Source organism: Lolium rigidum, chromosome 1 (genome assembly GCF_022539505.1).
Source record: "Lolium rigidum isolate FL_2022 chromosome 1, APGP_CSIRO_Lrig_0.1, whole genome shotgun sequence".
In the NCBI taxonomy this organism is placed as follows: Eukaryota; Viridiplantae; Streptophyta; class Magnoliopsida; order Poales; family Poaceae; genus Lolium; species Lolium rigidum.
In genome coordinates, this window is record NC_061508.1 from 52,372,169 (window position 1) to 52,386,524 (window position 14,356).

Genomic DNA, 14,356 nt, shown 5'->3' on the forward strand with positions numbered 1-14,356 from the left:
TTTTTAACATTTTGAATTGAATTAGTTTTATTTTTCTTACTTTTTTGATATATTATTTGTATTTTTAACATATTGAAATGAATTAGTTTTATTTTTTTGATTTTTTTGATATATAATTTGTATTTTTAATATTTTGAAATGAATTAGTTTTATTTTTCTGAATTTTTTGATATATTATTTGTATTTTTCACATTTAGAAATGAATTAGTTTTATTTTTCACATTTAGAAAATGAAGAGGAATTTTGAAAAAGGCCTTTAGTCGCGGTTGGCCTGGCCAACTGCGACTAAAGGTCATTTTCCGCGGGAACCGCAAAAGGGGCGAAAAAAAGGCTTTAGTCGCGGTTGGGGTCACCAACCGCGACTAAAGGGTCTTTAGTCGCGGTTGGTGACCCCAACTGCGACTAAAGCCCCGACGGTATAAATACCGCGCGCCGCGGACGGCGGTTCAGTCTCGTCTTCTCCGTCGATCTGTGGAGCTTCGCGCCCCTGCTCGCCGACGCCGTCAGGCTGCCCCCGCACCCTCTGCACGTCGCCGCCCTCGCCCGCCGCCATCAACGACCGCCGCCGCCGCCCTCGAAGCGACCTCGCTGCCCCCCGGCGCCCCCCGTACGTCGTCTCTCCGCGCGCCGCGAACTCTCCGGCCGCCTCAATCTCCGCGCCGCCGCACACACGCCGCCGCAGTACACGGCCACCACGCGCGCGCGCCGGCCGCCTCGAACTGCCGCCGCCCACCGCCGCGGGAGAGAGAGGGCGGGGCACGCCAGTACACACAGCGCCCCGATCTCTCTCTCATTTTTTTTTTTTGTTTTTTTTAATTAAAATTGTAAACTAAAATTTGACTTAAAAAGATTATGTAAAAAAACTAAAATTTGACTTAAACGAATTAACTTGTTGTTAATTAAAATTGTAAACTAAAATTTGACTAAAAAACTAAAATTTGACTAAAGTGGGTGAACCAAATAAAATACATCGACATCTTACATTTTCAATCGGAGGAAGTATAAGGCAATGAATCGATTTAACACATAGTATGACATGTTTGATGAACCAACAAAAACGAATTAACTTGTTGTTTCATCACAATATGTAAAGTTTTGTAAATTGGTACATGTTAGAGGAGACGGGCAATGCCATGACACGAAAGAAGTCCGGTGGGTTGCAGCATGCATATCTGACGACGGACTAGTCGGCCAATCCCACCACGGCACATCCACAGCAGACATGGATGGGGTAATGGGGACAGGACAACACACGGCACCGCCACTGCCCTTTCGCCACCGCCGCCCTTTCGCCACCGACCCCGCGTGTATACGGAGGGGGCGGCGAGGCCCTCGCCTCCCCCTCCGTATATGCGCGGTTTTTTTTTGTTTTTTTACGAGAGAGAGGATCGACACCGCCACCGCCACCGCCCTTACGCCACCGCCACCGGTCTCTCGGTCACGCGGTCACTGCGAGGCGAGGTCGATCGTCCGCATATACACATGTAATACGCGTCCCCCCTCTCGCCTCCCTCGTCGCCCTCTCTCTTTATATGTAGAAGAGATGTCGATAATGCTGGCATATACACAATTAATTAGTTTTTACTACATGTTTTCAGGAGTGACACATATGGCGGACGATAGAGCCGACCCGATTAGGGATAACTATAATCCGGAAGCCGAGGCACATCTTTTCGGCATCATAAACGGCGACATTATTTATGTGCCGCCGCCCCAAGAAGATGAAGAAGACGATATCTCTTCTTATCTGAACCTTGGCGGTGATGACGAAGGAACGGGCACTATTGATGGAGGTCAACCGTCGACAAACACCTCCGGCGATGTTGATAAGCAATTAGCAATCACCACCTCCGGCGAGGTATATATATACATTGAGCCTCTGGTGATACAAATTTACCGATTTCAATAAATATGTGTATTAACTCGACTCTCTTTCTTATTTTAGCCCTCGGCCAGCGGATCGTCGAAAAAATCGGTGAAGACAAAGCGTGGCAAAACCAAGACACTGAAACAAGGAGTGATATATACCATTGATGTTATCAGTCCAAAAGGCAAGCCGCTGGAGCCCGAAGAGGCGTACACCAAGTTCATCAACCAATGCGGAGTCGTTGTTACAGACAGCGTCCCGATCACCGTCCAGGAATGGCATGAGCCAGTGAAGGCACGTGTTGGTTCCAGTTTCGTCAGCAAGAGAAAGAAAAAGGAATGCTGGAGAACGCTTATGGAGCATTTCGTTCTACCTCCGGAATCCGCAAAAAAGATGAATTCGGTAACGATGATCCGGAGGGACGTAAGAGGAGGAGGCTGGTCAAAGAGTTCGCTCTTCAGAAGATGGCCACAGCATTCCGCACATACAAGAAAAATTTAGCGGCTCAATATGTCGAGAAGGGGAAGACTCCGGATTTCACCGGACAGTATGAGAAGATTAAAGATGATTGGCCCGAATTTGTGAGGCAAAAGAAATCTGAGGAGTTCAAGGCCATATCGGATAAAAATAAGGCAAATGCGGCTAAGAAGCAGTACAATCATATTATGGGGCCAGGAGGATACCGCCTTTCTGAGCCTAAGTGGCAGAAGATGGAGGATGACCTGAGGGCGCCAGGAATCCCTCTAGGTACGGAGGGATGGGACCCTAGGGCCAAAAGCTGGTGGTACGGGCATGGGGGAACGCTAGACCCGGTGACAGGGGAGTGTACCCACCGAGACACAAAGTTTAAACCCACCCAAGCCCTTATTGACGCAATGAGGGATGCTCAAGCGGGGAAGATCAAGTTCAACAGAGAGAATGACCAGCTGACAAGAGCCCTCGGGAATCCTGGACACGGAGGACATGTACGAGGCCAATGCATCATTTCGTGGGAAGAAGGGGTTTCCCAGGAAGATGACCCCTACAGTTACAGAAGCCGTAAGAGAAAGGCGGATCGGCAAAAAGATGAGCTGGCGCGGTTGGCATCGGAATTCAGTGAGATGAGGAAAACCGTGGATGTACTAGTAAAAGAAAGAGATGCAGCTCGGACGCAGCATGAAGATCATCCACCGGATCTCGGAAGCCAGCAGCGGAGAAGCAGCGTGGCTTCCACGGAGGCCCCACCGGCTGGTGCACATGCACCGACGATCGAAATTACTGCACCGGAGCCTCCGGCGATCGAAATTACTGCACCGGAGCCTCCTCGCTACCCCGTGGACGATGTAAAGGAGATGAAAGAATGTCATCTGTATTATCCAATCGGGAACATGTCCATGAAGGTAGCCATCGGCAGTGCTTTACCATGTGAACTCGGAGCACTCCACCACAACAACCCCATTCAAGATGGCTATGCTCGTGTCACGGTGGAGGACATAGTACAAGGGTTTGAGGACACGGAGATTGACATTGCTACACCTGAAGGGGAGAGAAGACTTGGAGATGTCAAGCGCCAGTTCATTCTATGGCAAAAGCAGTTTATCAAGTTTCCAGGCGAGGCGCCAAGGCCAACAAGTCCACCCCCCTATGGTGGTGGCGGTGGTGGTGGTGGTGGTGGTGCTTCACCTACACCTCCTTCACGTCAGCCGATGCCGCCCCCCAATTCACCTCCGGCGGGTAAGCAGCCGCCGCCCCCGGTCCGCCCCGGGTGGGTAGCGAACGCCGCCCCCAATCCACCTCCGGCGAAGAAGCAGAAGCAGTCCTGGACTATTAACCCGGACCCTTATGTACCTAAGACCACAAAGGTACCGGAGCCATCACTGAAGCCTCTCCGCACAAGGCCTTGGGAACGTAGTGCCGAGGAAGTCGACGCGGCCGCGACTGCTGATTATGAGAAATGGAAGGCGGACTGTAAGAAGAAAAGAATGCCCGAGCCCAAGCCAGTATTTTCTAATGAGCAAAAAAAGTGGGCTAAGTCATTTTTGAGCACACCGTCCCAAGCCGCGAAGAATCTGCCTAACGACTATGCACGTGAACTTCGTAGGCAGGCACTCATGTTGAAGGAGAAGAAAGAGCTGGCGGAGAAGCAGAAGAAGAAAGCCTTGGAGGAGGCCGAGAAAGAATTAGCAAGTAAAAAAAGCGGGAAACGAGCAGTTGCCCAACTCGGGGAACAAAGTAAACAATCGACCGCCCCGCTCATAGTGAAAGCCGCCGGATGCTGAACTAATGGACCCCAGAATCATAGCAGCTGTGGCAGAACAGGGAATGACCGTAACGGGTGCCAGAGAACAAGCGGCCCTGATCGGTATGACTCTTCGTGAACTGTTAGGCCTTGATGAGGCGCTAGTGAAGGAGGTAGTAATTACATATGTGCCGAATGGGCCTCTCGTCGAGCCTGCGCAGGAAGAGGATCTACCTCCACAAATGACAAGTCTGCTGAAATGGTACAAGGGTTACATAAAAAATAAAAACGCCAAAGAATATATTTATGCGGAAGTTAGACATGAGCATCACTTCAAACATTACTATGTAACAATTCATCTGAGTGAATTGTTCTTGCTTTTCAATCTGCGCGAGCTCGACAAATCTATCATCAGTTGCTACGTTCTGTAAGTGATTTATTTCTACCCCATCTCGTTCATATTGCCTGCACTATATATATGTCCTAACTATATTGTTGTGTACACTATTATATATGCAGAATGAAGATTAAGGAATGCGAAGTAAGGAACATCCATGATGTTGGGTTCATTGACCCACATTAGAGCATCACCCCGCCGACGTGGAGGAAGACCTGTGGCGGTTTCTTAAAAAGCAGGAACTCAAAAGTGATATTCTATTTCCTTACCATTTTGGGTGAGTGTTTCTGTCTTGAGCACATTCTCTTTTGTTTACTCCATGCATGATATGTGGCCGGCTAATCGATGAGTTATGCATGACTGTGCATGTATTGTGTCTGCAGGTTCCACTGGATTCTGCTAATAATTAAATTTGACACCTCCACATGTCTCGTCCACGACTCTCTGAATCTGGAAGCAAAGCTTTGGGGCGACATGAGAAGAATGCTGCAGAAGTAATTATTTTCATTCATTTGCGCTCTATATCGATCGGCCTATTTCGTTCATTTCCTAATATCAAGTAACTAATAACTCTCTGGTTCATTTAATTTTCTTTGCCTCGTAGGGTTTGGAGACGGTTCACAGATGAAACGGTCGGTGAATTCAAAAAAGAGCTACAATTCATGCGGTCAGTGGCTGCGACTGGGGATATTCAGCCACCGGGGACCAATCTATGTGGATACTATGTCTGTGAGATGATCCGGAGATACACCTCTGAGCGGGTTCCGTGTGATAATAATGAGAAGAGGAATAACCTCCGGAAGATGCTTAGTCCAGAAGCTCGCTTCCGACCACTTCAAGAGGAACTAGCTGGATGGTACACGAGGGAAGTCATCGATCCTAAAGGAGAACACTATGTAGAGGACGTAGAACTTCATATGCATTAAATTATGTATGGAAACTTGTTCAAAATTGTATATGGACATCCGATGATATTGAATATATATTGTATATTCCTCTTGAATTCTTTTTGGTTCTAATTTCAAATTTGTTTGAAATTGTACATTCATATGCATGTATGTACTAGTACCGTAGAATATGTGAAACTCCTTCAAAACTAAAATAAAACACAAAAGAAATAAAACAATACAAATTAAAAAGAAACCAGGTTTAGGGAGGGGGGGCTAAAACCCTAAACCTGCGGCGGTCGCGGTTGGCCAGAAGAACCGCGACTAAAGGTCCTCCGCCCCGACGGTCGCCTGGCGCCCACGTGGACGGGCCTTTAGTCGCGGTTCGTAAGCAATCGCGACTAAAGGGAGGGGGGGGGGGTGCTTTAGTCCCGCATATTTAATCTCGGTTGCGCAACCGGTATTAATGGAGATTGCGAACCGCGACTAATGGACCTTTTTCCACCGGTGCAAATAATATGGCAGCACCAAGTCTCCAAACGAACTGGTGCGCGGGTTGATTTTATTCAAACATAAGGTAACATTTCCAAAAATGCTATAACCAATGTCAGCAATTTTACCCGTTGCTTAGGCCTTAGGGTAGAAACTACAGGTGCAGGTGCAGCCGATGCACATATTCTTCTGGTGCACTGGATACGTACTCGTAAATTCATGCATGGATCTTAGTGACCATGGGAAGTGGGAAATAAATTCCACAGCCGGTGGATACAAGATGGACGTTCTTTTCTATGAAGATTATATTTTGCAAAAAATCCACCAGTTTATTAACCATCAATAGTACGTAGTATAAATCATTTAAAAAGTAATATAAACTAGAAATAAATATTCCGATCACCTAGCGAAGACTACATACACTAGGCGCGCCGTTGTTGTCGCCCTTACATCGCCGGAACCAAACAAAACTTCTCGCGGTAGAGCTTGTGTAGTAGACATACAAGATATTGTCGTGCTAAGCCCCAAGAGACCAGCACACGAGACCAGCAATTGTCATGTAGATCGGAGTTGACTGACATGAAAACAGACCAACAAGCACGAAAACTGATCGGATCCTGGGAGATCCACCAGACACACTATTACACGCGTCCTTCGCCAGCACTACCGGAATGAGGATAGGGCATAGATAACCTTATTCTAACTTCAGGATGCAGCCTGTAGCCTCACCATCTCGACAAAGACACCAAAAACAACCAAAATAAAGAATTAAAACTTCCCGTTGGCGAGAGTCCGTGGTCCGCAACACCTCCAAAAAACCAAGGCCATTGGAGGCAGAGCTGACCGGCGGCATTGCCGACGAGGAGAAGGGACCCCAGACGGTTTATTGAGACGAAGACTGACGTTGTTGAACAAGAAAAGACAAGCTGGCTGGCTAGTTTGAGGGGGCGACGAATGCAGCCTTGAGGTTCGAGTCGGACGAGCCACCCTCGAACACCGCTTCTCGTGCCTTGCCCCTCCACATCTTGGCCTTGGCGCGCACCACCTCGGACGTGGCGAGGCCAAGGCACCTCTGCAGCTCGCCGGCGTCCAGGATGCCATCCTTGTCACTCACAACGACCCTGACCCCGGTGCCTAGCTGCTCCATCAACCATGCGTTAGTGCCCTGGTCCGACCACTGCGGGACACCCACAACCGGCACCCCGCACGACACGCTCTCTAGCGTGGAGTTCCAACCGCAGTGGGTCACGAAGCACCCCACTGCCGGGTGTGACAGGACCTTCCCCTGGTCGCACCACTCCACCACAATGCCGGCGCCGGCGCCGTGGCCGTGCTCCTCGTCGCCGCGGGGGTTATCCTTCCTCAGCACCCACAGGAACGGGCGGCCGCTTTCTGTCATGCCGCGATCCACCTCCGCGATCTGCCGCTTGCTCATCACCGACGTACTCCCGAACGAGATGTACACCACCGACCCAGCCGGCCTCTCGTCCAGCCACTGAAGGTAGTCCTTGCCATCCTGCTTGAATAGATCGTTGTCCTGGGACAGCGAGGTCGCCGCCGGGCCGGCGTCGAGGAAGGAGAGCACGGGGCCGACGGGGAGGACGTCAAGGCCGTGCTGCCGCAGCGACGCCACGGCCTCTGGCTCCATGGCGTTGAACGTGTTGGCCAACACGGTGGGTCTGTGGTCGCCGAAGAAGAGCTCGCGGAAGGCCGTGTTCACCATGGCGAACGGGTCGTCGTCAGACGTGCCGGTGAGGAGGAACGACGGCAGGTCGCGCGTGAGAAGCGTTGCCGGGAGCCCCGGGACGTGGACAGCCGCCGTCAAGTCGGTCGTCGCGCCGGCGGTGCCACCAAGGACGTGGAAGTAGCAAGCCAGCACGGTGGCCGACTGGATCCAGTACAGCACAGACGGTACACCGTGCTCCCGGGCGACGCCGGCGACCCAGGAGAGGAGCATAGTGTACACCACACGCGTGACGGGCCGTCCGGCGTCGCGGAGGCGCGCGAGCACCGCGGCCACCGCACGGGGCCCCACGAGATTGAGATGGGCAATGTAGTCGGAGTCATCAAGGGCCTTCCTTCCGTCATCATAACCATCCGAGTAGGGCATGTAGCGGACGCCGGCACTGTCGACGTGCTCCAGCTCGCCCGCCTCTGGGAACATCCTGCGGTGAGCGGAGATGGAGGTGGAGACGGTGACACTGGCCCCCGTGGCGCGCAGCATGCGCAACGCGAGGTGCCGGGCCGGTGTTATGTGGCCCTGCGCCGGGTACGACAACAGGAGGAAGTGTGGTGCCGACATGGCTAGGATTGCTGGGAGATGTGCGAGTCCAGAGAGCGTCTGTTTATGATCAGTCTACTTGCTGGACTCGGGGTGGGTGCAGTTCAGGGGTATGGACTTACCATATATATACTACTCCGTCCATTCACTTGTACTATAGTAGAAAAATGACTCCGGGTAGGTGAAGTTCAGGGGTATGTATTTAATAATATATATATACTACGTACTACCGTGACTTGTAGAAAAATGGCTGCTGGTGGCGTGTAAAAATCGCTTACCCTACTACTACTAGTCTAAATAGTATTTGCGTGCAAACTAAGAATGTCAATTTATCCACGGATACTGTATTTGTATGGCAGGATATGGGTATAATTTTATATCCATGGGTAGTATCCATATTCTACCCATTCATTCACGCATAAGACACAAATATAGTTTTATACCCATGGGTCTACCCATACCATACCCATTTATACTGACATGTGGATCTTTGCTCCTAAATGGACAAGTTATTTACCGTGTGAACCTTAAGTTGTCATCAATTATCAATTTGTTGTGTACTTGTCTAATCTTGTTGAATTATGACTTATGAGTATGTGAATTCTAAATTTTGATAATTGCCAACTCAACTACCTGTTATTGAGTTAAGTTAATTTTTTTGTCAAATGTGCTATCGCTGAATCTAAAATTATGAATAACTTGTGTAATATATATCTACCCATTGGGTACCCAACAATGGATACAGGTATCCGTTGGGTACGGGTACGTGTAGAGTTTCATACCCATAAGTATAGCTATGGGTAGTACTTTCTACCCATTAACTATAAAGTGTATGATATTGCTTTGCCCTACCCATATACCCTACCCATTGCCCTCCTTAGTGCAAACTGCACACGCTACCAATATGCACTACTGGTGGCGTAGCACTGCACGCTACTATTAGTTAGGAGAGTAGTGGCGTGTCATGCAAGGCCACGCTGCCAGTGTGTCGCAGAGTAGCAACATGTCGAATCTGTCATGTTACTGATACTAGTTAACTACATGTGCATTGCTATGGTTCTTCGAGTTTTTTTCTTGTCACACATGCAAAACATAATATACATGATAATTCAGTGTATTTAAAGAGTAAAAAATCATAATTTTATATCTTATGCATAGAAACCAACCACCCAGAATTTATCTACTATTGACTAAGTTTTTCCACTTCGCCAATGGTTTCAAGTAATAATTTTCATACACGTCCAGATGTACAAGCTTGCGTGACGATGTTAGGCCTCAAAGTCATCATGATATGCTTCACCTAGGTCATGTCGCTCCCTCAGTCCGTCACATTACCCGATTGAAAAGTAGAAATATGTTTATTGAAAGATTAAATTTTCTAACATAGGCCAAATTGATGGTGTTTACAATCTGTATTACACCTGGGCATTTCTCGGGCCGGGCCGGGTTTCAGGCCGGGCCTGAAAAAGCCCGAACTGAAATTCCTAGGCCTGAGCCCGGCCCGACCCGACCTTCGGGCTTACAAATTAGGCCTGAACCCGGCCCGAACTACCAAAAGTCCGGCCCGGCCCGACAAGCCCGGCCTGAACTAGGCTTAAACTATGTTTTATGCAAGCCCGAGCCCGGCCCGGTCCGACGTTCGGGCTCGAAAATCAGGCCCGAACCCGGCCCGATGTGCAAGCCCGACCCGGGATTTTCGGGCCGGGCCGGGCTGCCCATGCCCAGCTGTAATCTGTATAGATAACCTTTTTAGGTCTCTAGCAACCGCTTGCTTGAGGGTAGTCCTCTAGCTAAAGTGCAAACACACAAGATGGTTATTAGATCTTAACCATGCACCAGAAGGCTATCATGTCTCGTTACTTTCTTCGGTTCTTCACTCGGTCACTCTTGACAGTTACTTACCCATCCTCTATTATTGACTTATCAAGATAATGGCACAATTTCCCCATGACAAGAGAAAACAAATCAGATGTTTCAGTAAAATGCTACTTTTTGACTTTACACACCCAAACAGAGACATAATAATCAAAAGTATCTCCCTTCAGTTATGAGTTCGAAGCAATGCTACCTAGTGAGGTTATACCGAGGTACGTCAATTGATGGTTGAAAACTATTTCCAAGCCCCCTCTTTCGACCTATGAGGCCACTTAGAATTTCTGGAAGGGCTCTATGTTAAACTGTATAAGTGGGTTGGTCTTTTCGAATAGTTGGTTAGTGCATGAAGCTTAACATGGTATAAGAGCCAGGACCTCGAGTTCGAGTCTTGGTTTTCACAATTTATTTTATAAATTGTTGTTATCTCCCTCTATTGGCCTCTGGAGTTATAGGCCTCGCACGTGTTGAGTTGTCTTGGCGTCACACGTGAGAAGGATGTTAAATTGTATAAGTTGATTGCCTAGCTCTTTCCATCAAATCGATCTTTTGAAATGGTAGATTAGTGTATGAAGCCTAACACACAAAAAACACCTAACAAGTATTGAGTCTGTTGAAATAGGGAAACAATACACACCTAAACGCGTATATATAGGCAGATATAATAAGATCTGTACACATGGATGAAGCTAAACAGTATTTTTACTGGGTCATCTCTTTATCCCTCTATGTGACAGTGGGATCAGTTAAGCATTACTTAGTACAAAATAAGGAAAGATTTGTGCATTTCACTGGGATCAGCTGACACCAGTGCTGTCAATGCAGCTCCGTCGTCCCTGTCTGTACATATATAGTAAGATGAAAAAAAAAATACGAAATCAAATCGTGAGGCTCAAAAAGTAATTGGAACGAGGTCTTTCGGCGTGTCAGGCATCAAAGCACAAGCGACCAGATGACCATGCCGTTAGCATATCTGTATATCAGGCCCTCGACGTCCACCTTTTGGTAGAAATTTGATCGAGTTTGCCTTACATAACAAAACATGTTTAAATTCAATTATTTCAACTACACCAAATGATCTTATGATTTTGTGAAGGCTTTTCTGTTTTATGATTCCATGAACCCGAAAATAATAATTTGAAAGAGGTCTTCCAGCATGTCATGCATCGAAGTGCAAGCGACCAGACGATCATGCAATTAGTGTATATATGTATATCGCCCCCTCGACGTACGTTCACGTTTTGGGAGAAATTGGATTGAGTTTGCCTTACATAACCAAACAAGTCTAAATTAATTATTTTAACTACACTCAACAATCTTTCAAATTTGTCATGACTTTTCATTTTATGACTCCTTCTATACGACTTCCGTTGTTGTTTTATTGGATTCCCTTTATTTATACGCTCACGATTCAACTTCATATTTAATTACTTTTACATGCCTGCCATACAAAAATATAAAATAACAAAAAAAGCCGCGCATATGCGGTGCCACCTCGCTAATTGTTAGAAAGATAGTATGATCAGAGAGTGGTGTTTTGGCACCAGGGAGCATATGCTCCCGGTTTTGAAATTTCGTTTATAAAACACTTTTAAAATGTTGAAAAGTTCGGACACAAAATCTAATGGGTATATCTCAAAATTCTACACGCTCACAAGATCGTTTCACCGAAAACCCACATTTTAGTCTCATGTGAAATAAGACGAATTTGGTGTAAAAAAGGTTGTCTATGTGACATTTCTTGTCTCTTTCGCAGAAGTCACAAAGAATTCGCAAAACTTGATGTGCACATATAGAATGTTGATATGTAAGCGTGAAAATTTCGTTCAAAATTTTTGGACATTTCTAAATGGTTTATCCGGTGGCAGAAGCATATGCTCTCATGTGCCGAATTGAATTTCTGGTATGATCATCATTTTATATCGCACATACCCGGAGTTGAAGCGTAATAAAAATGTAACACATATTGCTAATTTTATATTCAAACCCATCTGTTTGTTATATGTGCGAAAAAAAGCAAGTACTCCCTCCGATCTATATTAGTTGTCTCAAATATAGATGTACCAAATATATTTTAGTTCTAAATATATCTATGCTAGCGATAAGTAGTATTACGCGAAAGCACTAAATCACACCAAAAGAGAGGTGAGTGTTCTTCTTTCTGCAAACCACGTCGAAGTGATGTGTGTATACCGACAATCGTCCGAGACATAATCGTCGGTAGGCAGTTCTAGAGAAATCTTTTCACCGACTTAATCAAGTTGGCAAGCATCAAGGCCACACATGGGTGGGACATGTATGTTAACAAAAACCATGGGTGGGGCATGTTGCCATGCATAGATCACGTCGGCAGTGTCAGGTGTTGCAGTAAGATATTATAATAAAAAAAAGCTCGTGCGACGTGAGTGCATCAATATGTAGGTGGATTTGGTCGCATGCATGGGTGTGTTAACTGCAAATAGTATTCTCGTTCGGCCTATCAATCTCTGCTTTGAAAGCTTGCTTCGAAAAATAGTACTTTCTCTGATTTCACAAAAAAAATGTTAATTTCATTTAAATTTAGATGTATCTAACTAGTATAGATTATGTTTTTCAGGCCCTAATGATACACGAAAACCTTTTTTCCGTGTGTAGTGTGGAACCACCGAAGAAATATTTTCTGGACTGTAACATTATATTTGCACATGGCTCTTTTAAAAATAGGTATCAGCGTATATGCCCACCATCACAAATAGTTGGAGGTTGTGCACCTTGTGTAAACATTTTGAGACATCTTTTTGATGTGCATATCTCATTTTCTTCTACCCATCCCAACCGGTAGTGAATCAAAAGTCGTGTGTAGAGCTTTCCCGAGGTTGCCTCCTGGTATTCTGCCACGCGCGTAACTTCTTTGCCTTCCTCCCACGTGCCACATACGCGTTGTCGATGACTCGGCTTCCTCGGCCGTGCAAGATAAATCTCCACGTCGTCGCCCTCTTGGCACAAACCACCACTATGGTAGACACACATCACTTTGACATGGTTTGCAGAAAGAAGAAAACTCACCTCTCTTGCATCTGGCAGTGTCCGCTGGTGCATCGTCGCCGTGTGGAGTAGGCACCTTCGGTCGCGGAGGAGGGACAAGCATCTCCGGTCATAGAGGTGGAGCAATCCCTCCCGTGGAATGACCAAGCAGCCAACTCCTCGTAATCCGGCCTGGTCCTTCGATGGCGTCGAAGGAGAAAGGAATTTGGAGTATGACGAAGAGACGACAAAATCGTCGGAGGAAGACGAGACACCACATCCCGAATGGTGGGAGCTGGCTGAGCGGCAGTAAAATACATACCTACAAACTACAAAGGAAGCGTTGATGGACTGAAATACGAAAGATGACTAGAGAGTCATGAAATCCTAAATTTAATAACATTTAAGATTGCAAAGTATTGAGATATTTGATCTTATTAAAGTATGATTAGATACTTAAATCTTCTTCTGAAGAGGAAATGAAATTCATTGGAGACGAAACAAGACCGATTTGTCGTAAAATATGTTTTTGGCAAAATTCAAAGAGTTGTCTACATTTAAGTAGCAATGTTGTTGCACCTAGCACAAATGAACTATTTGTGGTGTTAACGTACATGATCACCTACAGGTGGAGCCCATTTTTTGAATTTGGATTCACCACCAAGTTAAACAGCCTTCCCATGAAATGATCTTTAATTAGACTAGTACAAGCCGTTGAATTGCAAGCTGAAACTGATATCTGTCGTTCATTAGACCTTTATATCATGGAATCTCTCCAAGGAAGGGTTTAAGGTTTAGGGCAGTCAGGAGTTGTCCTTTTTTTACGAATATATAGGGCACAAAAAGAAAATTATAGAAAATATGACACATACAAATATTTTTCTGCAAGAATTTACGACATAAATCCCCAAACCTACAAGGTCCACGGCTACGCTAGGCTCATTTGATTCATATATAATATGTTCCTACGAATCAAACAAGTAGTGTTGGAATAAACCCCATAGGATCTAAATCGTACATACTGTCAACACAATTCCTATGAATCAAAGAAACCCTAAATAAGATATACTCCGTCTATGAATAGATGTCTGAGGTTTGTTTAAATTTAAATATATCTAGACATTAAATAACGTCTAGATACATTCATATTTAGATAAATCTCAGGCGTCTATTTATGGACAGAGGTAGTACAGAAAATCGACATAAATCCTGAAGACAACGAGATGGCCACCCTGACGGGTTTGTGCAGTAATAAAGTAGAAAATCCATTGTTCTATTTTTGGATCTTAGTTGGAGCGGCGTTTCGGCGGTTGCACGAAGCCGTGCTGGATGTTAAGGC

The 14,356-nt window shown here is 46.2% G+C and overlaps 1 protein-coding gene across 1 annotated transcript; it reads right to left on the reverse strand.

Moving 5' to 3' along the window:
* Window positions 1–6,795: 6,795 nt before the first annotated feature.
* Window positions 6,796–13,092, reverse strand: LOC124707897 (phloretin 4'-O-glucosyltransferase-like). Its single transcript, XM_047239591.1, has 2 exons — window positions 13,060–13,092; window positions 6,796–8,202 (listed from the first exon to the last, which is right to left on the reverse strand). Exons 1-2 carry the CDS (start codon window positions 13,090–13,092, stop codon window positions 6,796–6,798), a joined length of 1,440 nt encoding a protein of 479 aa, XP_047095547.1.
* Between the last annotated feature and the right edge of the window lie 1,264 nt (window positions 13,093–14,356).

What these genes read in the sequence shown, in the direction of transcription:
- LOC124707897 (XM_047239591.1), bottom strand. Translation starts at nt 13,092, where the DNA reads ATGCACCAGCGGACACTGCCAGATGCAAGAGAG. An exon ending in CACTGCCAGATGCAAGAGAG is followed by an intron (nt 8,203 to 13,059) that starts GTGAGTTTTCTT and finishes GATCATAAACAG; the next exon opens with ACGCTCTCTGGACTCGCACA.